Below are 28,000 nucleotides of genomic sequence, written 5' to 3' on the forward strand. Positions count from 1 at the left end.
CCGCTCAATGCTCTTGATTGACATGCCAATCAGATCGGGCATTTGCACAGATATGATAGAATAAAAGACGATTCACCATTAGCGGAGCAAGAATAAGCTGTCAAATTAGAAGCCACTGCCGACGACCATTATTGATTGAAAATTCAACGAAACGCAGTGGCGGCGATGACGACGGTTGCGGCCACCAATTATTGCAATCGAACTAAATTACACGATAATTAATTAATGCCTTCTCTCGAAATTGCCTTTCCGAGTGGATGGGTTTTAAACTAATTTCAATACACTCAGGCTGAGTGGCAGGAAAAAGAGGTCGGACGGTCAGTGAAAAAATAACCCGTCCGCATCGACGACGGCTTGTTCAACCATTGCTAATTCGTGTTCGTGTTTTAAAAGTGAGTGACACCCACATTGATTTATATTAATGGTAACACGCCGGACTGGGTGCGAGAGAAGCACAAAGAATAAGAAAGAACAGTCACAGGACGCACACTACTACTTTGCGTCACGATTACGAACTTAAAACAGAAACAGGGAAAATCAAGTTTAGTCAGAGAAGGGTGGCCGGCAGCCGCTGGCAGAACGACGGTGAAATGTGTTAATGGAGAAACAAGAAACGACGGCTCCGCAAGCAATAAATAATACATTTAACTCTAAATACTTTTACACTTAGCCTAACTATATGCGCTCAAAAGTCAATTAACTAACCTAACAAATTAGCCTTCCCGGTGAAGCGAGCAAACGCTCACATCTTGCCGTAGTTTGGTGTATTGGTGCCCGCTATCTTGACAGCGCCGACATTTTTGCTTTTATGAAGCCGCCGTCACAGTAACCGGGCCCGTCATTGGTGCAAAGCCACGGAAGCTCCTCCTCTTTTTCTCCGTCGCTTTTGCGCCCATCTTCCATCAAAGTGAACTAAACCAGTTGTCTGCTCTTTTCACTCACACATGCTTCAAACGAGGTTGGGTTGCTTTTTCACACTTACACAATCCAGCCAAAGCGAAAGCGGCAAACAGGCAAGAGAGTAGGAGAGTTTCGAGCCCGCTGTCAGTTTGTCAGTGCCCGCCGTCTTCGTGTGCCGTGTGCGTGTTTTTGAAGCAACCCGCTCGAAGCGTTGTTCAGTGTGTACACTTTTTGAACCCGGTTTTAACCTGCCAGCCCACCGATGGTTGAGAAAGGTGGCTCTCGTAGTTGTAGTCCCAGCGTACAGATCGACACTAGTGAGCGAGTGCGCGGGTGAAGAGGCGGCTGACTTGCCATTAGCGGCTTGATTGATTGATTGATTTGAGCATACAGACTGCCGCCGTCTGCTTTGTTTGCTGCGAAGCAGAGCAGAAAAGAGCGAAGGCAGCCCCGTCAGTTTCGAAATTTGCGTTTGTCGGTGCGTTTCGCGATTGCGTTTGGCTGTTGTTCGTTTTTCGACAAGTGCAGATGCTCAGATATTTCTTTTGAAAATGATGGAACAAACTTGGCTACGGCAAAGGATTATTAGCAGTGTTATGGCGTATTGTTGAATGACACGTGAAGAAAACGGTTGAAAAGTTTGTTTCCACTTTGATAAGTGACAACGCGGTACCAGAGCGTACTTAACGACAGTGAAAAACAAGAAAGCGTGTCCCAACGCTGAATCTGTGATTTAGTTGCAAGATATAAAATAGTGGTAAAATGTTGTGCAGAAGTCCTCCGCCAGCGAGTCCAGTTGGGTCGGAGATCTCCGTCGGATCGCCCAGTCCACCACCGGTAGACCACCATCACCATCATTTGCAGTCTCATCACAATCGAGGTGATGACTATTTTAGTCCATTGAAGCGACTTCGGATGGTTGAGCATCACAGTACAAGCCCGAAGGAACCTAGTCCAAAGCCAGAACCTCCTAGCCCTCCACCAACAGCTGCCGCGTCCGCTTCGAGCGTAAAATCGTTCTCCATAGCGGACATTCTTGGCCGGGACACGGAAAACAGCAATCGTGATAGTGCACTTGCCCTGCATCACCACCACAGTACGCTTCAAGCTGCCGCTACGAAAATTGTGCGACCATGGGATCACCTCCGAGGTCCAATTCCTGTCCGACCGTTCCTCCCGCCTGCACTGTTACACTACGAACACCGGTTGGCGCTAGATTACCACCAGCAGTTGCAGGAGCATTTTCGAGCGCAGGCTCAGCTGCTACGACACATGAGTATGGACATTATTCCCTCGGAAAGTGGCTCGGAGCGGTCAAGTTCGGCGGCTAGTGGTGATTGCTGTTCGCCGGAGATTGGACGAAGTTCTGAGCATCAGTCCTCGCAATCGTCATCTTCGGGATCGAACAACAATAATGGTGGAGGTGGAAACGGTGGTGGAAGTGGGAAAACATCCGGCCAGAAGACTACCCCGAACGGAACTCCCCTGGATGCGCTATTCCAGATGACCAATAAAAACTTTGACGAAGGCAATGAAGATGGGGGTAAGTTGAAGACAATTATTTAAAGAGCGTATTGATTGGATTTAGAGATTGATGCTGAACAACTTACCGTAACGATACAACAAAATTACAAGTTGAACTTTCGTGGAGTCCTGTACTAATTTACAGTGCAGAGCATAAGCATAATACAATTCAATGTTCTTTGAGTGACTAAGCGTCTCCACCTGACGAAGGCTTATTTGTTTCTTGGTTGGTCCCAGCTTAGGATTGGGCGATCTTCAAAGCAAGATCGATCTCGACGGATTTTATATTCGGCACTAGGATCGACGCTCCGATGAAATTGATACCAAGAATCGATCTTTTCTTCATGGTGTTTACATAAATTTTGTAATTAATGAATAAATTATGAATACGTATTACATGATAGATTTGTTTGTTTTTAAAATGAAATCAATGAACAGCACACCATCCGCTCGCCAGCCAAAACAGATCCTGTGATAATCCTGACAACCACATCTAACCGATGAAAAATGTCAACTTTTGATGAAAATGATCAATTTTTGGAAGTACACACTAATCAAGGCCTCTGCCGATCGGTAAATTTTGAACTACGGAACGGTTCGGTAAAAGTTTGAAAATGTTTTAAAAATCCTATAATTAGTAAATGTGTTCCAAACTTGTACAGACTTTGTTCCCCATTTAGCTATGAAAAATAAAATCTGTCAATTTTATTGACTTATCACGTTTAACGGTCATTTGAAAATTTTACCGACTTGATCTGCTGTTCAAAAACCCGGTAAAACTCTACTTACTTCGGTGATCTGAATTAAGTGTGTAGGTAGTCAAAATGTGTAGTGAAACTTAATAAATTATCAAAACAGTCCCTTTTAGCTGAGTTGTTGAACGTTTAGTACACCTCTCAATTAACTCTCTCAGTGAACAAGCAAAATAATTTACATTCTAAAGAATAATATAACAAACTAAAACATAGAATCAACAAGGAAATGAACGTCCCACTAGATAACTATCAATTCGATTCAATTGTTTATTCAAATATCATATCAGGCCCGGTAACGTCAAACTTACTTCTTGGGGCCTCCAAAGCCAAATCGGTAAAGGAGGCGGCGGGTGGTCTAATCGAGTTAGTCTTTCTCCATCAACTTTTCGAAGCATAGAATATCATTGCGCTGCCACACAATATACAAATTCATGTATTGATTTATATAGAACGCTGTGAAATAATAACTGTGAAAGTGCATCAAGAGTACTAAATTGAGTGCAGGCAAAACGCTCGCATAAGAAGCGTAAACAGCCTGGAAGAAGCCGAACGTCTAAGAGATGGCATATTTAATTTACGTTGTTAGACCTGTTATTTTGAACATAGTTAAAGATGCTAATTTCAAATTTCAGACTGTAGTGGTAATTTTTATACGATAGATGGAGTAGATGAAAGCATAGAGTTGATAGTTCCGTTAGAGTACGGCAGTGTGAAGATTGCATATAGGTGGAGGGCTTTTGAACATGTTTAACCTTCACTATCAGAGCTTTTAATTTGGTTGAGAAACTTTTTAAATAGGACTAAATTTAAATTTCAGCAATGTTAGGCTATTTTGGAGTTTCTATGATGTTTGCATGTGATTTTAACACTCTAAAGAAATTTCGGAGTTCAAGGTAATTAAGCGGTTTTAATGCAATTGGGTGTTTTCAAAGTCAGTCTGGCGATACTTAGGCAAATTTTTGGTGATGGTAGGGTAATTTTCATGTTTGAGGCCATATCAAACTGTTGAAGAATACTTTGATGGCTTTCAAGGCTGTTTTGGAATCTTCAAGCTGAATGAAGTAATACAATTGGGTTGTTAGCGGAAAGCTTAAATAAAAACAGCAAATAAGGTAATCTTCCATTTAATTCCACTTAATTAATGTTGATATCTATGACAGATACGTATTTCGACTACACTGTGCAGTCTTCGTCAGTGTCAATCCCACAAAAGACTTATCGAAATCTGACCCCTTAAGTACTCATCAGATTTTGCCTCTCAGAATTCCAGGGGTAACGAACCAAGTTTGTGCGGTAGTTCGGTTATTTTGAATCACGCCTGTTTTTTTCTGAATGGCGTATTCAATATTATTCAATAAATCATAGCATGAAAACGGCTCATCTATTCGAAGTGACGTCTGACACAAAGTTGTAGAAAATTGGATTCCCTGTTCAGAAAATATTTTAAAACTTACAACAAATTCTAACTGTTAGAAATGGCTGCAACGGACTGTTGAAACCAAATTTGAAATTTTAACTAAAAGTTTATGATTTACGATCTCGGTCTGTTTTCAACCGTATGTTGTATCCATTTCAATGGTTTATTTGTAGGCTCAAACATCCAAACTGACTCCACGAATTTAATAATTACATTTAAATATTAAGAGGTCAGTGTTCACTCGGCTGTCGACAGAAGCAGGCCACTCTTGATGTGTGTCACGCGATCGTCTGTTTACTCGGCAGCAGCCATTGTGTGGTCCTCCTCATTGTTCTTCATCAGCAGTTATTTCGGTCCATGCGTCGTCGACTTTGGAAAGCAACCGTTTCGTGATGAGTGTGTGAGTGCTGACCACGTTTTGCGTCCATTGATGTTGGCGATACTGCCATACAATGAAATCACTGGAAGTGGCTTCCGTTCTGATGGAGCAGGCTTATTGGATAGCGGAAGATAAAGTGTTTATTGTGTTGTACCTTTTGACTATAGTTTTAAGATGTATTTTATAGTGAACAATCGGCTCTGTAAAGTTAATTCGATTGAGCCTTATCAAATAATATAGTCCACTATCCCGAATTCGTAGTAGTAATACGCATCATTTTTTAACTTGAAAACAGCCGTCTGCTGTTTCTCAGCAACGCTTGCTTCCTCTACTCTGTTCTTCTCGGCATCCGGGGACGTCACATCCATCACCGCAACGTCTTCTTCCAGGTCCTCAACCAATTCCTCGTTTGGCGATGCACCTCCAGTCACTACACTAGTGTATGTACTGATCTCTTCCTTCATTCCGTTGTTGGTTTTCTTCTTCCGTTCGTTGTTGTATTGGCTGCTTCCGAGTCTTCCGCTTGGGGCTGGAATTCATCCGTCTTACAAAGGAAACACAAATTTGGGTTAACTTGATAAAGTATGTTCCACTTTCGATTGAAGAAATGCAGCGAGTTGGGAATCTACTTTTTACATCCATATATACACCTCGCACACCTGTTTGCATATCGAGGCCCAAGGTGGCTGGAAATTTCTCCCGAAATACACGCTTTACATCACCGTATTTCCCTAGCACCAATTCTAGATAGCTATCCGAGACTCCTGGTGGGAGCTTGTACACTCTCACGTATTGAACTGTGCTTCCAATAGGTAAAATGCTTATCTCAACGAAATTAATTATTCACGGTTGTGTAGCAAACAATAAAGCATCGAATCCTCTAATTTAAACTTGATGAACATAGATTTTTTCTCTACCATGTGATATTTAGCGATCATCTTAGTGGGACCGCGTCCAGCGATTTCACTAATTTTGCAATTTCTTCCATTGATGGTTTCGCCGAGCCATGGGGGAAGCTGAACCTTATCGTCAGTTTTATTTCCACCGACATCTTGACTAGTTGTTTACTTCCAACGAGGTCACGGCTAAAGCGAACAAACTTCAAACAATAAGCAAGCACCGCAACAATGAGTTGCTATCGAAAAACAGACTATCACGAAACACTCACAGCTGCTTGTGTCGACAGCTACAAGGGAACTGAAGTTTGCATTTGTGATAAGCTTTCAAATGAACAGAAGTTATGTATTCTTTAAAATATACTTTTCTTGTTAATGAAATTTTAAACAGATTTTTTTTTTCAGGTTTTGTTGAAGATCTGAGACTTTTGTTCAGTATGTATTTTTTTATGAAAAGGTAATCCAGTTTCTTACTACTTTGTCTCAAACGTCATTTCGATCAGATCAGCCATTAGGTGTAAATCAAAATGGCCGAATTACAGCACATATATACTCATCCCAAGTAACAATTTTGATTTTACCATAGCCGTGTAGGCTATATTTGGTCTTAAAGAATCCTTTTTTTTTATCTAGTTCGGTTATTTGTAAGGCTCAATCGTGTTAGCTTTACGGAGCCGATAGTTCATTGTTCATTGGTTGTAGCAAAATAAACTTATTTTTATGTCTAGTAGGAGCTGGGCCGAATACTCGCGGCTTACCCGAGGTCTGAGGGATACATTGTCGAAGGATAGGATCAGGGGAGAAACTTGGGGTGGGGTTTCGTTGTCTCGTCAGTAACTCTAAGACTAGAAGGTCCAAAAGAAATGTGCTCAACTTTTTGGCTCAGCTCTGGTACTATCTTCGGTCCCAAGCTAATCGATTCACCCTTCGAAACATCGGAAAATCCACGAGCCCCTCATTTTATCTGTCAAACTTTCATAGCGAATCAAAACAAACATAGTGTAGTACTGGAATTTCGACTAGAATGGGGTACGTTAATTGATTTGGTTGGGAACAATAGGCTAGTCAAGTAGTGAGTCAATTTAAAATCTTTAGTTTCGAATTGATTGTTGGTAGTGCGGTTCTAGCTTTTATATTCTCTTGTTTATACATCTGCTTACAACTTTCATATTATGTATTTCACTGTGGTAAAGTACCAAAAATCCTCAAAATTACACAAACTCTAGTCTTTTCTTTCTTTTGATGATTTGGATGATTTGGATAATCCAACAATATTATTTTAGGACACAATTCATAACTTTATATGATGTAATGAGTCTCCGCGAAGCACAAAATGCTCAAAAATTCTGAGTAGAATTCGAACATGATTTCGATTAACCTGTGAAATATCTCCAGGCAAATTTGGAGAATGATGTATTGGTTAGATATTTTTGTATTCCACAAAATGTTGTTTGGCATATAGAACTTCAAGATCTGAACTCCAAGAAGATTTGAAGAACTTTTAATACTGCGCTTATCCTGCTGATGCATTGATACATGCTTTTTCCGACATACCAAAGCAACATTTAGCAGGTTGGCAAGTGAACCAGGAAAATCAGGAAAACCGGGAAAAAGTCGAGAATTTATTTTCACCAGAAAAAAACCGGGAATAAACCAGGAATTTAATAAGTCCACCAGGAAAATAATCTTGTTTGTATAATTTAAAAAGGTTTTAAATTTTATGTATGTCAAAGTTTCTTTTTATAATCAGGTCAAAACTAATCATTTTGTTCAAGCTAAATCTTTCACACAACTAAACATTGATGAACAAAATTTACCCTGAGGGTTTAGTGATTATATTTTGTATTTATTTTTAATTTAATTTTTTTCTCGAATCAATTGCATGTATGATTTTTGCTTGATTGATAGTAGACTTAAGCAGTGCCGACGCGTAACTGCTTTCAAGTACCTGTTCAACATGTTCAATAAAAAAAATCTGTTTCTAAAAACTTCAGATAAGGCCTTCGAACTTCATGCAAGTCTTAAAAAATTCGGGAACGTCTTACAAGTTTCAGGAAAATCCTGTGAACTACTGTGATGACCTACGACGGTCAGGAAATCTTTCCGAACCTTCAGAGAAGGTCTAAAAATTTCAGAGAAGTCTTACGAACTTCAGGGAAGTCCTTTGATCTTTGGGAAATAACTACGAATTTTACAGAATTTTCTACAGATTTAATGTAACTTCTACGACATTTATGCATTGCTTAAAACATAAGGATAATCCTACACTGAAACAAAGACCATAGTTAGGAATACTATTTTGCAGAAAACACTTATTTTCAGTATAACTACGCTTAATGCCGTTAAATCTACCATGATTTCAGTATAGTTGACTAAAAATATAATCAAATTTACTACCATTCTGTCAAAACTACTATGCTTACTCAAACGGCATAGTAGTTTTGATAGAAACAATAGTAAAATTAAATGAATTTCGTTTCTGCACAAATCTATTGGTGGGAGTATTTAATTTAAACCATCAATATAGTATTTTTGCCAATGGATTTTGTTTCTGTGTATGACACTTTTGCATTTTTTCCGAGCTTCAGAGAAGTCTTCAATACTCTTGGGAAGTCCTCTGAACTTAACATAGTTCTCCAAACTCAAAAAAGTTCCTAGAACTTCCGAGAAGTCGAAATTTTTAAATCATTTCCGCCTAACCCCTTCCATTAAATTTTGCATGGTGGTCTCATCAACCTTATTTGCCGCCGAACGCCAGTTAGATTTGAACTACTGCTCGTTTTCCATGGATTTATTAGTTTTTTTGAGATTCTGTTTGACTAAGGCCCAATACTGTTCGATAGGGCGGAGTTCTGGGCTGTTGAGAGGGTTGTGGTCTTTGGGTACCACAACCACGTTGTTCGCATCGTACCACTCGATTGCCTTTTTTCCCATAGTGGCAGCTCGCCAAGTCCGGCCAGAACAGCACAGGTCTATTATGTTGCTTTAGGAATGGTAGCAGCCGCTTTTCCAGGCACTCCTGGATGTAGATCTCTTGATTGATGGTTCCTTTTCTTGAAGTTGCTTGAAATCCGCCTTCACATAAGTTTCGTCGCCCATGACGACACAGCTTTCGGTACCGCTGCTTTGCCAACGTGTTTTGTTTGTAATCTCGGTTCGCCACCTTCACCTTCTTAAACGTCGACTACCCGGCTCGTTTCTTGGCCCGCTGCACTGTAGTATGGGCGACATTGAGTTTGCCAGCGACGTCGCGATTGGAGAGGTTAGGATTTCACCGCCACCTTCTTCGTCGTCGCTGCCACGTCCGGATTACGATTGCCGCCGCTTCCAGGCTTCCTGGCGGTTGACAGACGCTCCCCGAACACTTTGTCGCGGTCGATTTGGCAACATCCAGCAATTTTGCCAACTTGGCGTGTGAGAACTTCGGATTCTCTTGCTGCGCGAGCAAAATTTTGACACGCTGCTCCTCTTGCTTGGACGTCATTTTGAAAACTGGAGAGCAAACGGTGAAAACTCATCATAGCAACCATTGTATATACACTCAACTTCCAAATGCAGCATTTCTAGAGTAACATTTGAAATGGGCCTATGTCCAAAACGTAAACAAACCAGAAAATGAATTTTAAATTTTTCCGCCACTAATCAATTCATATTTAAGAAAATTGTAGTATTTTAGGCATTTATATTGTTCACAAAGTAACTGTATCTCAGTATACAACATACAAAACATGCGAAAAGCTTTCAAAAATATATGAAAATCGATAACAATTTAATTTAATAAATTAATGAGCCTTTTTGTGAATCTTTCAATGGATAGGCCCTTTTTGTTAAGCCGTTGTGCTTGTCATCAGAAATGGTACGCCCTTTGCTAAGCCTTTTCGCAACGTCAAATAAATTCAAAACAAATCATCGGCCCTGCCTCAAGCACCAGGGTCTAGCTTTGGTTTCAAAATTTCCAATCATCGGCCCTTCTACGTCACTAGGCTTATCATTGAAATGAAATAAATGAATGGTTGGCGTTTTAGCGTGCGGGTCTATTGATGAATCGAAAAATTTCTTTGGTAGGTTGTTTCGAAAATCGAATTATTTTTAATGATTTTTCTCGATTATGCAGAACTTTCCTACACGATTAGTAGCTATCAAGCGGTGCTAAAGAATGGTATCAAAACCCGATTTGTTTACGTTTTGGACATAGGCCCATTTCAAATGTTACTCGAGATTTCAGGTTTTTTTATGCATTTTTAACAGAAATACACCAATTTGAAGTTGACCAATTTTTGCGCGTTTCTAAACAGAGAGTTACATAGCATTCACATGGAGACGCATGGCTGTTATCTATTGGAAGATTGCCGTAAAAGCTCAACGCAGATGTCGCCACTGCATGATGATGATAATGTTGACAGACTGCATATAAAATTCGTGAAAATTAGCGTTAAATCATAATTTTCATCAAGCCTGTGTAAAATCCTTCCAATATAACATTCGAATTGAAGAAGAAAACGTTTTTACGATCAGACTGATGTGCATCTTTGACTTTTCCAGTTGAACTTTCATAAGATAAATTCATTTCATTTCGCGGCTCAATCAATGCTGCATCGTAAATATGATGTAAACAGAAGTAAATTACTCAATTACTCAAAATAACGATGAATTGTCATCTTGTTATCACTTTGAAGACCATCTAATACCATTTTATAGTATGGTGCGTGTTGAGTAAAGCAAGTTCCGTTGCGTTTTTCGTCGAAAATTGTGAGTATCAATATGTTTGCTTAGAAAAGGCAAAAATGAACATTTATTTAATATTGGCGTCCTATACAACCAATTCTCCATTACCACCAGGATGATACAACCTTTCCTAAGTAAATTAACTTAATTTCCACTTTCATCTTAGTGGAAATCGCACATATTCACCATTTTCCGAAAAATGCAGCTGCGCAGGAGGTAACCTCTCGCTGTGGGTGCAAACTTGTTATGCATTATTTTCCATGAAAACCTCTCCGATCCATACCGAAATAATAACAATTAGTTTTCAAACACGTTTTCTTACACGATTCAAGCAAAAGTTTCCACGGGAAATTATTAGTTTTTCTTTATGAACCGATTTGCCCCAAAAATCGTCTGTTTTACTTGGAAAATTTGGAAACTATCCTCTTTCTAGTAATTCTCACTTCGAAATGTAGGAGGCAAAAGCTTGGAAAAGTTTCACTGCAAGACGCCAATAGTGTATGAGTTTGTTTTACCGAATTAACCGATGGAATCCGCTTCTGCCGGTAGTGACATGTAGGAGGCCAGCCATCTTGAAATGTATGGGCTTGGTATTGAGTAATAGTTTCCACCATCAAATCCAACAGATGTCGGCCCACCAGTAGTGGATAAATCAGTTTTGCGGTATGGAGATTTTCATAAAATCGTCAATTTCTTTTCCAACCTTGCTTTCAACAGTGAGAAAACAAATGTGACATTATGTATAATTAATACATCGGACAAATTGTACCATTATTGATACTTTAATTAAAAGTCAATTTCGTTACACATTCTCAAGTCGATCTTCCACCAGCCCATACGACTGAAGGCTGCTCGCGAGGGGGAAGACAGAGCAATCCCGAGTAACTCTGAGGAACTCTCTTGCTCTCTGATGAACGATTTTATTATCTCGATTGTTTTGACAGCGCAGCCCAAGCAATCACATTTATCGGAGTTTGGAACTCGCAGGACTTATCCTCAAGTACAAGTCACCGGAGTTGGTTACTGGAAGGTTTTATTTATCTACTAGCTTACTCTAAGCATCTGGATGCTCAGTAGTATTACGGTGGCAAGATCTTGGACTATTTCATTACAATTGCAAAACGAAAATTGTCCTGCAGAAAGCCATCGCCACAGTGATTTAAGAAAATAGTCAAAACCTCTATGAACTGGTAGAAAACGAGATCATTTCCTTATTTAAGGACACTAATGACGGAATTAATTTTCTACACAATTTGGTTTAACCACTTTGCAATTTCACGGTTACACATCTGGCGATCTACTAAGTTCAAAATTAATCTACATATCTGCTGCAGAGAAGCAAGCATCTTATTAAATTTGCCCACCTGTATGACTTCTGGATGGCCAGTCAGTGCTAGTAAAAACGCGAAGTGGAGGGATTCCATGAACCTCAAATATTGCATCTGAACTAACATTTGCATGGTCAGATTTCAAAGTCTATATGCAATACTAATTCTGTTTTCGTCGCAAATCAAAAATCACAGAATTTCCCGCCGAATTTTATGTATGGGGCGGGGCATAAAGTATCTTTTGCGCAGAACATGTAAAAAGGAGGGACTTTAAATGTTAAAGCAAATGCATACATAGAGGTACCAGACATGTTTTGTAGTGTCAGGTACTCTATTTTGTAATCTGTGAAAGGGAATTCACTAATCGAGTGTCAACAAAATACATGGCATGTGGAAAGATTCAGGTCGTGAGAGCAAATTTTCTCTCTCAAATTTGAATTTTTTTGGCTCTCTGGGAACTGGTAGTAAAGCAGGTAAAATTGTATGGGGAAAAATCATTTTTATTTAATTGTAGCTTGTTTAGCATTAATTTCTGGGAAAAAACTGAACGACAAAGCCCCTGACTAATTTCTTTAGGTTGTCGTTCACTTTTTTTGACCTGAATTTGCACCGAAAGCGAATTATTCCCACTTCTCTCAATTTCTATATGGGGATTTTTATTACTTCCTACCAGCGGAACAGCGCCATCTCTGTGGAAAATGGTCGAACAAAATGATTAATTGCTGAGAATTTCATAAATCAACGATTTTTCCCATACTGGAAAAACTGCTTGACTACACACCAAAAAATTCTGAATTTTACTGGCGATGTAAACATCCATGCATGCAAATATTCATACATGTAAACTTCCTGTTCACGTAAACTAGCAGCTTGCAAGAAATGTTGCAAACAAAAGTGGACAGTTGCATACAATATATGGAATATTGCATGGCATGTCTCATAAATTTACACGATATATAATCTAAACCTGTATGATATATGACGCTCCATTTATGTGCATCATAGTAACGGAAATTTACACTACTTTTTTTAGCTGTGTACCACGAAGGGGGTTGCCATCTTTGAGAAAAAAAGCTAGCCAGCCGCTTTGAAAATGGTTAATTGAACGCATTTCTAAACTGAATTCTGCTTTCTGAAGCTAACGAAACTAACCTAACAGTGATCATATGTCATATTGAAACACAGGAAGAGCCAGTAGCTTAATTATTGACAGTACCTATTTACCATAGATTGAGAATACATTGATCAACAAGGTAAAATTGATGACGATGTTCCCGCGTAAGTTCTCTTTGATAACAATTTACTGAAATTTACACAGAAAACAAAGTTGTTGAATATTACATCCAAACTGCTGCAACCAGGTCAATCCATCGGTTGTGTAATATAACGTTGTACGATGTACATCAATTTTGCATTTTGTTCGTTTGCACATCCATTGATGTTATATTGTATCTACTTTTTGCTATTACATCATTATTTCATACATCAGCTTGAATTACATTGATCGATACTACATTTTTTTTTGCTGTGTAAATATTATTACACAAAGGATACCTCCAATGGCTGTTTTATAAGTTTTATATTGCTAAAAAATCTCGATTGCAGCAAAAACACTAATTTTATTAGCACTTTTTCCTAACAAATGATCACGGGGTTTGCAGCAAATTCTGTTCATAAGCGTGAGCTTATTTTCACCGGTCTTTTCACCTTCATAAAAGTCTGCACCATTTACAAGCAACTTTCGCCAACCTCTCTACCAGTACATTAACCATGCTACATTGTCGTTCTTTGAAATTCACACGGAAACAATCGCTCACTCTCGGTTCGTTTGACTTTGCTTATTGTTGGTGATTACGTCACACGATTACTGTCACAAACCTTTGTTCGATAATTGTTTCAACAAAGTAGCGAATCACCTTCCAAATTGACAATTACCACACCATTGTCGTCATTTGCCAATCGGAGGTGTTTTCTAAGTGCCCAAACGGCCAATGAGAGTAGCTCAAAATTGAGTCGAATTTGACTCAAAATTGCAAAAAGTTGGGATACTCCGTGAATGAGCAAAATTTTCCTCAATTTTCCAGGATAAAAATCTTGGATATATATAAGACCATAAAAAGATGGACAGGAAACATAAAAGTAACGTGTTCGAACCGTACCTACTGTAATGCGCATTAACGTGCATCTACTGTGTTCACCCCAACAAAAGCCTTTTCCATCGATCGATCGTATCCAATTGTATCCGCACGTTACGTTACCCACATCGTTTGGTTCGCTACCGCTGCTGCTTCAGCACCGCACCGACCGACACGGCGCTAATGTTGGCTAATATCTTGTCCGATTGAACGATGGGGCTACCTCCTTCTTGAACAATTTATTGGCTTCGCTCATGCAACTTTCATGTGATAACGAATCATTTCTGCTGTGCCCGGCTTGTTGGAAGTAGGTAGCTGGCGAGAAGGTTGCCACGCTACTAAGTGCACACGCGCATTCGAACGCGTGAATTCAAATTAGATTAGTGATTTACAAATGAGATATGATTATCGTGGTGGTTTTAGATGGAAGTGGTTGGCTGGTAGGTGATTCGTTGGTTGTTTTTTCTACGTCTTTTAAAACTGATTTAAAATACAATGCATAAAAAAATAGTTTAATGAAACATGAACACGAAGAAATCTGATTCAGTCCGTGCATGAGGTGCTCGGAGGGGGTTTATAATTAAAAATGTTAACTTATTTAAGTTGCTTTTTGCTTCGTTGTCTGACTTTCTGACATTAAGATCTCATTAAGGCTGCGTTGAGTCGGTGGTCGCGCAGCGGAGTAGAAGTGAAGGAGGTGTGAAAATCTGAAACCGTTTTGTTGTTGTTGCGTGCCTTGCGAAACGGTAACACAGATGTAGCAACATATTCATAGTCAGCCTAAGCATATGCAGTGGTTTAACGAGATTCTAGTTAAGCGAAATTTTACTTCTTATCATGATTCAAAAATACCGCATTTGCAGTTGCTCAGTTTTTAGTTATGCTGGCTTTAAGCCAGCTGAACGATGGAATTGTTCTTCCAAGTATGGCTGCCAATTCGCTGAACGCCTTTCGCGTTACGTTAAATGGACCACCCTAGGGGCTAACGGTGAGGAAATTCAGCTGCCGCTCGAACTGTCTTAATTAACACGCTTCGACTGCATATTATAAACAAAGAATGACATTTCTGCTTGTTTGCGTTCCGTCAAAGCGATGCCAGTAGATGATAAAATCTCTCTCTTCATTTGCTGTTATTTTGCATACGAACAAGACTCATAATTGTGCCCCTTCGTGTTGCGCTCCTTCTCCTTCGAAGGCATCATAGGCGTGCGAAGTCCCTAAAAAAAAGGGCCAACTGTGTTGTTTTAATACACAATCGGTCACTGTACTACAACAAAGCCAAATGTCATTGCTGTAAATTGGTAACCATGCAGCACAAACCTACGAGCATCACCAACACTACTCCCAGATTAAGATAAAGGAAACGTGTTTGATCTCACGCGCTTTTGTGTCTCATTTTCGCGGCGGTTCCTTTTAGTTTTTGTTTGTGTGGCGTGCATAAATATGACTGCATTAATAAGGTAATTACTGGGCGATCGTTTCCATACCCCTTGCGTTCGGAAACACACGGGACCCCAACCCCGAATCCGGAGTTCCAGGGCTTACATGAATATTAACACCACACAGTTCGTGTGTTCTTTTTCGGCCTCCCTATGCAGTTTCGGCAGGCAATCCTTTTGATCTTTTGCGCTTTTTGTGCAAATCGACGCCGCCGCCGTCACCGCCTTCCCGAAACAAGCGCACACCGAAAACAAGCGATAAAAATGACAGGCGTGAAGCGCGTCTGTTGGAGTTGCTGTTTTGCTTCATTTTCTGTCCATTCAGCTGACTTGCAGCGAATTGATGGACCCCTCGGATTTTGACAGTTGGTTGAACTTTGTACACGTCCGCGCCCGGGCAAGGTCGAAATGATTATCACCTGTCATAAACGGTCAGCCGCGCACAATCACTGCTGTCACTTGGCGTAGTAATAAAAGTAGCTGCTGGATGTTGTTGGATGATGAAAATTCATAGTATTGAGAAATATGATCAGCAACAGTGAATCAAAGCGAAAAAACTGCTGATACAGCCACAAGAAGAACGGACGGCGCACAGTGGCCCTAATTGGCTTGCCACGGTCGGGTGTAATAAATCATCATAATTTCTGACTAATAATCTTTAGCCGTCTCGCAGTTGGTAGTAACAGCGTTCACCTCGGCGCGAAATGTGTGCGCGTTTGTATGTGCGAGAAACGGCAGGTATCGTGAGTCATCTAGGGAGTTGGTTCACGAGTCTCGATTTCGGAGCAATCACTGCAGAAGCTCCCAGGTCGACCTTAATTACAAAAAAAAATATATGTTGCCTAGCTGCTAGCCAGACTAACTGAGAAATATGGTTATGCCATGAATATCAACCGAACTCCTCTTAACAAGTTGCTCGAAATACAGAAATCCACCCATTAGTGCGATTTTGTATGTGTGATTTTTAATTGGGTAATTCGCATTGCAAAATACTAGAAGTATCTTCGAACGGGTGGGCTAGTGGAAAATGAAGTTCAGAATGTGTGATAATATATGATGCGTTTTATTCGTCGAACTATATTTACTTAATATCGCTATTACTAAAAACAATAAAACGTAGAAATGTGTTCTTCACAAGAAACTAATTATGTCATGCAAAATTTAGTAAAATTTTAGCCAGAGTTGCTTCCACTCACTTGCTATAAAACAATGGTTTTCTAATTTATGAGATCATAAGATGATATAATGCTATGCTGTACTTGTAAGTAACAAGAAATGGTGTAAAGAATGTGTTTGACTCCAAAAACCTGTCAATTTCGCTTTCAGACCGTCACAATCGGCCATCTTCTGATTCGCGAGCGTTCATTCTGAGTGAGCGCTCACGAATCGTTAAATCGCTGATTGTGACGCACTAAAAGCAATATTGACAGGTTTAACGTGTCAAACACATACTTCACGACCTCTTCACGAACTTACAAGTACTTTTTATCATTATCACATCTAATGTTTTCATAATTCGGAAACACAATTTTTTTATAGCAAGTGCGTGGAAGTAACCCTGATTTTAGCCCTTTTCAACAGTCCGGGCGCGAGTATTAATGGTTTGAAAGTGAGGATAACAATTGTAAGATTACCGTAAAAGCTCACGCAGATGTTGGCACTGCATGATGATGATAATGTTGACAGGCTGTATTTCTTAATGTAATAAAATGAGCGTTAGAATATTATTTTATCAAATGTACAAATCATCCTTTCAATACAACCTTCGGATTGTGTAGGAAATCGTCATACCTACCATACTGATGAGCATCTTTGACTTTTCCAGTTGTATTTTCATTCGAAATAAGAATTTGATTCTACGACACCGTCAATGGTGCACCGCACATAAGATGTAAACACAAGTAAAATTCTTAAATTGCTGAAAATAAAGATAATTTGCTACTATGGTATCAATGTGAAAACCAGCCTAATGCATTCTAGAGTAGATTGCTTGTTGATAAAATGAAGTCCAGTTGTATTTTTCATCGAAATGTGTGAGTATCCAAATGTTTGGTTAAAAAGAATTATTACGAACTATTGTTGAATAATACCGTCGTATTAAATCATTTCTTCAATATCACCAGCATGATTAAAGCTTTCCTTAGTAAATTTACTCAATTTCAACTTTCATCTCAGTGGGAATCGCACATTTTCACCATTTTCCAAATAATGTTAATAAATTAATCATCTTTTTACTGTTATTTTGAAGGCTTACACTCACATGAAGCCCTGATATTGTTGAGTTCACTTTATGCATTGCCAAATACAAAATCACGAAGTTCAAGGTTGACCCCTTCCATTTTCCTGTAATTTTTCAACGAATAACTGTGAAAAATCACAGAAAATCAATGAAAAATCACCGAACTGTTTACCGAACGTTCAGCTGTTGAGATTTCGGTAAAATTTCACAGAGTTTGGTAAAATAATCTTAGTGTGATAGTTTTGCACAACCTTATTGATTAAGTCCGATGACAATATACGCCATTTTTTTTTCACATTATCAACTTATTCTGGATCCTTCTTGCGGTTTCTCATAATGATTGTATAATGAATTTAGCGGGTTCTAGTTTATGACTACAACTGCAACTGGTGTTCGTCGTATTTGCAAATTGCTGAATCTGATACTTGGCTACCTTCACTCGGATCGAAGACAACAAATCAAGAAGACTGGCAACTTTGCCAGAATCCAAGCAACAGATACAATGGCGCTGCGCTTGAGTGAAGGTGGAAGCAACGCATAGAAAAATGAGTAAAACACCAACTCTTCTTCAGAGGATGCAATCTTTGCTATCAAATTCGTTCGAAGCATTTACCTTTGAGCGGCAGATGACACAATTGTACCTGTCTCATAGCGTTCGTATGAGAAAATGGAAGAGTTGCCAGTTTTCTTGATTTGTTGTCTTCGCTCGGATCCACCAATCGACTACAGCCGAATATGTTTTATCCCAAGCCGGAGGATCACTACATTTGGACACTTCAAACTGGTTCTACATACACAGTTAGAAAAAGTAGTGTAAATTTCTGTTCAATATGATGCACATAAATGGAGCGTCACATATCATATAAGTTTACATTATATATCATGTAAAGTTCTGACACATTTCATGCAATGTAGAAAATATTGTATACAAAAGCCCATTGTTGTAAACAATATTGTTTACAAGTTGCTCGTTTGCGTGTAATGAAACACAAGTTTACGAGAATCAATGTTTACATCACAATTATTCTGTGTAGAACGGGACTAGTTTATGTTGATCCCCATTGATCCCCATCAAGCGAACCATCTTTGTTTGGAACTATAATGCAACAATAGCACGGATGCTTCCTGTGGGTTCATTTGGACTAACTTGGTGAGCTCGTATCTGATTTTATCTATTTAAACTAAATTTTTCATGACTATCATAAATTTGACAAATTATTAACGGAGTTTTCTCCACGCATCCCATTTTTTGTGTCTTTGAAATCATCATTGAACGCCAAATGGATTGTCTGTACATTTTTGAGCATGTGATAGAACATTACTGTAAATCATATATGTTAAACATTATATTATATACTGGGTTGGGGGGCAGCTCAAGAGAATCAACGGATTTGTTGACTGGACGAGAGTTCGTGGATTCGCCAGTCCCTTGTCACGTGATTACAGATGGCCATCTAGTCGTTTTATTTTCCAAAGGTCTTCAATGAAGCTGATTCACCTTCCTGCATCAAACCATCAGGCAGAACTTTACAACCGGTAAAGTATCTGCAGACATTGGTAATCCTTGCACTGATGGTGGGTTCCATACACATCACATCGCATCACATCACTGTAACGTTGTTGGTTTCATACAATGTTCATGTAACTATACCGCAATTTGTCATTTGTCAAATTGTCAATGACACGATATCAGGCCAATACAGCTTGTAATTTTCGTCTAGCCCGTGGTTTATCCACTCAGGGTCGGCTGGCTTGCTCAAGGAGGACTCAGAAACAAAGCAGACAAAGACACAATAAAGCAGAACAAAGACAAGTCATCCTTAGGCTCGGAAAATAGAAATAAAGTTACAAATAGAAATTTCACTTAAACATTCTTAAATTTTATTCCAACAAGATACATAGGTTGGAGGGTGAGCTCGTTGCGGCCGTTGCTGCATCCGATGGGGCCCTTTGGTCCGTTGCATGCGAGGAGGAGGAGGAAGGGAAAACTCATACCTTTGTTGAATGCAGGTTACATGCCAAAACGTGGTCTCCGGGCAGTTTCTGGTTACCGCTTGTGACTACGCCCGGTGCTTCTTCTGTCCGGGGTGATCTTGAGAGGGTTCGTCGTGTGCCCGCCGACGGGAAGTGAACTCATAGGTCAGGAGCCCAATAAGCGGGGGCGGACCCGCCGGACCTTAATGGGCCCTAACCTCCAAAACGTCCGTTCTAGCTTCCACGTCGCGTGTGGTCCAACGAAGTAGCGGTTGGGGCTCGTTGACCACCGGCACCGTAGGGTGTTGAGCAGGGGCTTACTTGTGGTCCGTCCTGGAATGATGTCCAACAGTAACCCTCCGGATGACGTTCCAGGGGGGAATTCCGTGGATATTCCCCACACTAATCACCGAAGAGGGGTTCGAACACGCCGGACTTGCAGCGAATGATCTGGACACGCCGAGGTTGACGCCCCGATCAGTACAGTCACACGATCGTAGTCTTCCACGCTGTATCCTCCAGGCTAGGAGCCGTAATAGTACCCCGGTATCACACTTCACTGACTTCGTGGTTACTTCACCAAGGTTGACTCGTGACCTTCAACCAACCACTGTCACTTGAACACCCGATAGCTGGTAGTGTTTTTTTTTTTTTTGCGCACTTCTGCTCGTTTCGACGGACCAAGCTCAACTGTCCCGATCTCTACCATTCATCTCCTCTCAACCTCCTAGATGCTCCACTCCTCGTCCTTTCCTCTCTCTCCTCCTCCATCTCCTTTGACATATCTCCGGAACTACGAAGACGCATTGTTTGCCATGGTGAGATGTGAGATGTCTCAACATTTATTCCCATGAAGCAGCATTCAATAGTTTTTAGTACTTTTTTGTAGGGTAAATGGTTTAGTGCGGTCTTTGCCGTCTTTTTTATCATTTACAGTAATAGCAATCTAGTAAACCGTACACCACTTTTATTATGTGTGTTTACGAGATTGTTCTTTTTTTTATCTTTTGTTTTTGGTTCTTATTTTGTCTACATGCAAAGACTTACATGATTCAATTAAGGAGTGCTGGGTGACTAGTTATATGGTTTTTTTTTTATTTAGGGTTAGGTATTTCATTATGTGTTGTGTAGCCGGTTCTTCAGGTTATGACCACGGGAGTCCAGCAATGTATATATATGTTTTCAAGTCTGCCTTATATGTGTTTCAAATTGTATAATATAATTTAACAGACTGTTTTTTTTTAATACACATAGAAAACAAACCCCGTGAAGGAAACAGAACACATGAAATAGTAACTTAAAACTACTGTACATTTGAAAGAAATATATCGAGCCGAGCAAGAACAATAAATAAATTAAGTATTTTTAAATATTTGATTACTCCTAATGGAAATTTACTGTGATAAACAAAACTGTGTCCCTTATCTTTTAAGTATAACTTGTCCTTGGACATGAATATTGTGCCGAGCATTGAACCGGTAACAATTATCCCGCCTCCCAAGGAAAAATTGTTAACCAACTTAACAATTTTTTTTTCACCATTTCATAAATCGAAACGTCCGCGCAACTTAGCTGTCCGTTGAAAATACAAATATCCGGAATTTTTATTTTAGGCTAATTATATTCACCCGCTGCTTACTGATTAACTGGATTGATCCCATAATTCCGTTCCAACTTCAATCTGCGGATACGTATTTTGCTCAATTTTTGTGTGTGTGTGTTTTCTTTTTTAGTATCTTTACTTTAAATTATTGCCAGAGCTATAATCCTCTAATCTACACTAGTTTTTCTACTTTTTAACGATATTCCTAAATTTAACATTCTCATTCACACTCTCAATCATACTCTCATTCATTTGGGTACCCTTTTTACACATTCATTCAACCGTTTCATTCTTTTTTTTCTAACCCTATTTTTTGATAAGTATTTTTACCAAATTTCTAACTTATGTGTCCTAGGAGACAGTGTTCGTCATCCAGAATCTTCGTAGAGGCCAAAGATACAACTACCTCCACGAAGGGTCGTAACCAACCTAGCCGCTAAATACCTTAGAAGACAATTTCTGTCTTCTAGGTTCTCGAAGAGGAGAATATGTATACTACCTCGACGAAAGTTTAATTATTTTGACTTTTCGCGCGCGAACTATCATCCTTTCTCCCGGAAAGGTGACGTTCTGGAGAATTCCTTTTTTTTTTTTTAGTGTGACCAAACCGTTTTCTTAATTTAAAACTTTTGGTCCCTCGATCACAGGATTTTACTATAAACCCCATCGACCACAATAAGAAAAGATGCGAGCCAACATTTTGCTCCCATAATTTAAATGTGAACGCACAGTCGCTATAATTCGCAAAAAAGGGGCTCAACATGAACACAGAGATAATCCAGTCACCTATGCTATTGTTTAGCTAACAACGACTTGCTACGTGCTGATGCGAGTGAAAACGTTGAATTTCGATCTGGGATAAGATTTTTTTGAGGACAGCTTTTTCTTGGGACAGATCGACTACAAAGCGGATATGATTCGACATCTTCGGACTGAACCGATGACAACTTCCGAATTTAGCTGCTTTTGGAGGACTTAAACAGTTTGTTTACCCTTTTTTTAATAAAGTGTTGCTATTTACAGGTCAACGACCGGACGTGTCGGATTCGAGTTCGAGAAACAAAGCGAACCATTATAATCCCAGTAGTGTTTACGGTATGGTTCTTCTTCCTCACCCTGGCTTCAGATGTACGGCGGGCCAAACTCCGAGAGACTTTCCATCAAGGTCCTCAATCTCATACGAAGACGAACCTATTTTACGAACGATTTTTGCAGGCAGATACTGAGGTCCGTATTTAGCGTTATACGCTTCTAGAGCGCTGGACAGTTTCATATTTCGTCTGTAAACTAACTGCCCTACATTCAGGGTTTTTCCATACACTCTGTGGCGAAGCTCATAGCGCTTTTGTCCTTCCCGATGAGCATCTTTCAGCTTATCTTGTACCAGCCTGTTGATGTTGTTGAACAATTCGGATTGTCGTTGTTCGCGTTCAGCAGTGGATCGGGCAGGATCACCATCACCCAAACGATGATCAGTTCCCTTCAAAAACATCTCATACCCGTGAGTGGTGAAAAAGGGGGTCAAATCCGTCGCTGTGTGTACAGAAGAGTTCAACACTGCTTCAATTTCGAATAACCTGGTATCCCAAAGTTTTTGGTCTGTTTTGACATAGGTTCGTATGGCTGCGTTGACTGTTCTATTCACCCGCTCAACCGGATTAGCCTGTGAGTGATACTTAGAATTCAGCCAGTGCCTGATATCGAACCTAGTCAAAAGTGAACGAAATTCATGAGACAAGAAGCACGACGCATTGTCAGTGATGACTACTTCTGGAACCGAATTGCGATAGAACCACTGTTCTTTCAAGACTTTGCACAGCACTTGACTGTCGATCTTGCGAAACGGAACTAGCATGATCCACTTGCTGAAAAGATCGACAACTGATAAAATATGTTGATTTTGTTTCCGACTTCGAGGAAGAGGGCCTATGAAATCCAGAGCTATGATCTGCCACGGATGAGTAGTGATGCGTCGATCACCAAACGGCGGTGCTAATGCTATGTTGGGAGCCTTCGTTTCCTTGCAGACAGTACATTTGTTTACATATTCCCGTACTTCAATAACCATCCGAGGCCAATAGTAACGCAGACGGATTCTGCTGAGAGTGCGGTCGATTCCAGGGTGCATGGAATTATCGTGACTCTCTCTAATAATCTCAGGTCGTTCATTCGGAGGTGGAATTATCTTCCAGTCGAAACGATTATCATGAGGATCACTGGGATTCGGTACGAATTTAAACAGCACACCCTCATGAACTTGGAAGTCCACATAATCATCTGGTTGGTCAGAGGCTTTCTCCAGCAACTCTTCATACCAAGACTGGGGTAACTCAATTGGGTTTGGGTTCAATTTGGCAGTGGCGAGGGGAGTGGACGGAGCAACAACAACAACATCATCTTTATCAGCAACAGCAGCAGCACCTTGATCAGCAACAATAGCAGCAACACTACGCGAGAGAGCGTCCGCTACAATGTTCTCTTTGCCCCGACGATGACGAATTGTCATATCGAACTGTTGTAAAGAGAGGCACCATCTACTACAACGGGAAGCTGTCTTCCATTTCGCAGTCAGGATGTGGGTTAGGGCAGCGGAGTCTGTGATGACCGTAAAATGTGAGCCCTCGATATAACCTCTGAAGGCCTCGATGGATAGAAGAGCTGCTAGTGCTTCTTTTTCACAAGCATGATAATTTCTTTGCGGAGTAGTAAGCTTGTGCGAAAAGAAGGCTACAACTCTTTCGTATCCACCTTGTATCTGCGTCAGAATCCCTGCGACTGCCACGTCACTGGCATCAGTCTGGATAGTGAATTCTTGGGAGAAATCTGGGCAGGCAAGGATCGGGGCTGAGATGAGCTTCTCCTTGATTAAGTTGAAGGCATCTTCTGCAGCCTCATTCCAGCCCAGGACCTTCGACTTTGTTTTCAAAAGGTCGGATAACGGAGAGGTGACTCCACTGAAATCGTCTATAAATCGGCGATAATAATTTGCCATCCCTAGGAACCTCCGTAGTTTTGTGACCGTTGTTGGTCTTTCGTAGTCTACTATTGCTCGGACCTTTTCCGGGTTGGCCCGAAGACCTTCCGTTGATAGTAGGTACCCTAGGAATGGCAATTCATTCACTCCGAACTTAGACTTTTCGACATTGATGGAAAGGTTGGCCTCTGCTAGACGTTTCGCTACTGAGCTAAGGAGCTGCATGTGATGCTCGAACGTCTCCGATACGATGACGATATCGTCCAGGTATACGAAGACGTTCGGCTCTAACTCACCGTGCCCGAGAACGCGGTCCATTAATCGGGACAAAGTAGCCGGGCTATTCGCTAGGCCGAACGGTAGTCTGGTAAATTGAAACATTCCCTTGCCCTGTACGCTAAATGCCGTGTACCGCCTAGAACCTTTCTCCAAAGGAATTTGGAGGAAAGCTTCGGACAGGTCAATCGTACTCAGGTATTTGGCCCTGGGGAGTTGACCGAGGATCCGGCCTGGATGGGGCAAGGGATATGCATCACGAATCGTCCTCTCGTTTATTTTTCGAGCATCTAAGCAGAGGCGAACCTTCCCAGAGGGTTTAATGACCGGCACAACATTTGAACACCAATCAGAGTGAGCTCTTTCGATTATACCGATCGATAACATTCGCTCCAACTCCTTTCCAACTTTTTGTTGCACCTTCGGGGAAAGCGTGTATGGATACTGGCGAACAGGAGGTTTCCCCTTCCATTCGTCAGAAATTTCAATACGGTGTTTGATCAGAGGCGTCATGGTCAGCCTTTCTGAACATGCCCCTTGAAACAAATTCTTAACTTCTTCTAGTTGAGCGAGTTCAAAATCATTAAACGTTATTTGAACTGGCTCAGTCCTTGGAGAAGTATCGTCTTCTACTGTGGCACAATCCTGGATGGTCGGCCAGATCCGAAATTTCCGCCAAAAGTCCATGCCGAGGATGCAGTCTGCAGATAAAGTTCTAACTACTAGAGTTTGAATTATCTTTATACGCCCAGCGAAGTTAAATGGAATGGACAATTGACCTAGTACTTCTAGTTCGGAGCCATTTGCGGAGCGAATCACAGTAGGACGGATTAATGGTTTCAGTTTTTGGTTATTTATTTTGCAAAATACATTTTCACTAATAAGGGTAAGTTGGCTACCAGAGTCCAGTAACCCTTTTGAAGGAATGCCGTAGATTTTAATTTTGGCATACGGTCTGTTATCGTGGGTATCGACTAGGGTAATATTGAGAACCTGAGATTCCTCCTCCGAACACAAATCCCTCGGAAAAGGTTCCCAGAATTCCGCAAGGGTGACATCTAACGGCACGGAGTTTACGCGGATGGGCTCGACGGTCGGCGATTTTGGGCCGTCTGCAATCCGTTTTTTCTACAATATGGGCAGTTGTGGGCTTCGAACCCTTTGAAACCACACACCAGGCAAAGTGAACCCCTATAACTCCTACACTGCTCCAAGGAATGATTGGGTTGTCGGCAGTATAGGCATTCGTAGCTACGAGGGGGTCGATGCGCTTCTATCAGCCTCTCCAATGTCCTCGTAGGTTTAGAAGGACCTTCCTTCGGATCGGGTTGCTTTGAGGGACCTGTTGGTGGAGGATTGTTGGGTTTCCCAACCTCCATTTCTTCTTTCTTTTTAAAATTCCCCCCTTTTGGCTTGTTATTATTTGGACTCTGCTGGTTTGGTTTGAACGGAGGACGGTTGTTGAAATTCCTGGGATCTCCTCTACCAGGTTTGAATTCCGAAACCGCATTGGTGGACTTTTCATTCCCGAACACTTTAGCATACAGCGAAAAGTTTGACGCATCAATCACATGCCCCGCTTCTAGCAGTTCGGGAAGACAAAAAATCGGCTTCCAAAGAAGCGTCTTCTTGTAGTCCGGCCTCATATTCCTTTTGAGGATATCCAGCTGCTCTGTATCGCTCATGGGTGTGATCATGGACCTGAACATTTTTTCCATATCGTAATAGTATTCCTGAAATGATTCGTTCCTCTGCTGACGCCGTTGGTAGATCCTTGTTCGCACCAACGAGTCCAATTCTGGGTGAGCAAAAGTTCTCCGGAGTTCGCTTACTAAGTGTGGCCAGCTGATCAGCCGCCCTGAGGAACGCATGGTCATGTACCAGTTAAGCGCTGGTCCTGTAAACAGATGGAAAGCCGAGTCAAATAGCTCAGCCTCGGTGGTCCGTTCCGATAGGGCTAGCTGTGATACTAAAACCAGAAACTCATTTAATTTAAGTCCCTGATCTGTTCCAGCGTATTTCTCCAATTTCCACTTGGACACAGGTAACGATTTGTGTCCATAGTTACCACGCGGGGCCTCTATCGGAAAAGGGTACAGAGATGGATGTGGTACCTGAACTTGACCTGGAACTGGGTAAGCAGGACCGCCCTGAAAATGCTGAGGATTCTCACGGCTTACCGAAGGCTGTGAAACTGCCACCTGCCCTGAGGTGAGAAATTGATTCCCTGATGGCGGAATATACTGCCCTACAGTGGAAGCGGGAACGGTGTTCCCCTGACCGAATGGTTGCCAAGGATAATATCCCGGCCATGGTGCATATGGCATCGTAGGGGCTGTCGTCACCGGAAGATACGCTGGAGTAGTAACCGGAACAGCCTGAGTAACGTACGGCATCGTTACTGGACCTAGGTGTGGGTTCAAATTGACCGAAGTCGCAACACGAGGTATCGAACTACTCGATGTTGAATTAGTTGTGAAACTGATCCTTGGAAACGGAGCGGGCACCTGAGGAATTGACGGAATGACTGTCCTCGGAGGAAACCAACCCGAGCTGACTACAGTCGGAAACGAATATTTGGGGATTGTACCCGTGTAGGTGGTGGTACAACTTGGTATCGTGTGGTTTTCCTTGGTCGTAGTCAGAGTCGGTATTTGATTCTCCTGGAAAGCAGACCGAACTCCCCTATACTTCCGAAGTGAATAAAGTTCCTGCTCTAGCGATAGAAGTGCGTTCTTCACATCACCGGTCTGTATTCCCTCTGGATTATCAGGGTCTAACAAGCCTAACCTGAGTAAAGAGTCCATAATATCGTTTTCTTCTCCTGTGAGGGGATTTGTGGTTATGGCTCCTACTGTTGACGAAACGGGCGGGATTGACAAAGGGAAAGTAGTTTCCACTGAAGGCTTTCCTGTTTCATCGAAAAGATTAATCAACTCATTCTCCTCCAACCCGTCCGATAAAGCCAAACGTTTACCATAGAAGTATCTATTCAGCCGCGACAAAACTGCTTCTTGCATTCTACCAATGTCTAATCCATCTTCCGGTTTTACATATTCTTCCAAAAGAATCAACCGACTACCTACATGTAATAATCTCGACTGACACCTTGGTGGTACGCTCTTGGATGATATCTCAATAATCTCATCAATTTCATTGAATTTTGCTACGCAAACGCGAAAGTCCATCACCGGATTTTGTTTGAGGGACTTTTTTGGATTCTCTTCCGATTTTTCAGTTTTCAACGTCTCTCTCAAAGCTCTTCTTTTTCTCGATATTGATTCGTTATTATTGAACACAATATCCCTAACTTCTAATTCAAAATCTAATTCATCTTCGTTTAAATGGTCTACCCTAATATCGTAATAAAGCTGTTTTAATTTTTCAGCAACTAAATCCAGTAAAGCTGCCATTTTTAACAATTGAGAGGATAAAT

General features: G+C 40.9%; 1 protein-coding gene across 2 annotated transcripts in view; it reads left to right on the forward strand.

The window, feature by feature from the left end:
• The first annotated feature begins 1,065 nt into the window (after positions 1-1,065).
• The window catches only part of LOC135710619 (homeobox protein B-H2-like), a 98,723-nt gene continuing 71,788 nt past the window's right edge, over positions 1,066-28,000 (forward strand). For both annotated transcript variants that reach the window (XM_065233238.1, XM_065233239.1), the window contains exon 1: positions 1,066-2,443. In XM_065233238.1, the coding sequence (XP_065089310.1) occupies positions 1,663-2,443 (781 nt within the window). In that variant the 5' untranslated portion in view covers positions 1,066-1,662. The remainder of the gene's footprint in view (positions 2,444-28,000) is intronic.

The sequence above is a fragment of the Ochlerotatus camptorhynchus genome, unplaced genomic scaffold (genome assembly GCF_037179485.1).
Source record: "Ochlerotatus camptorhynchus isolate MF236.1 unplaced genomic scaffold, CSIRO-AGI_Acam_v1.1 ptg000393l, whole genome shotgun sequence".
Lineage (NCBI taxonomy): Eukaryota > Metazoa > Arthropoda > Insecta > Diptera > Culicidae > Ochlerotatus > Ochlerotatus camptorhynchus.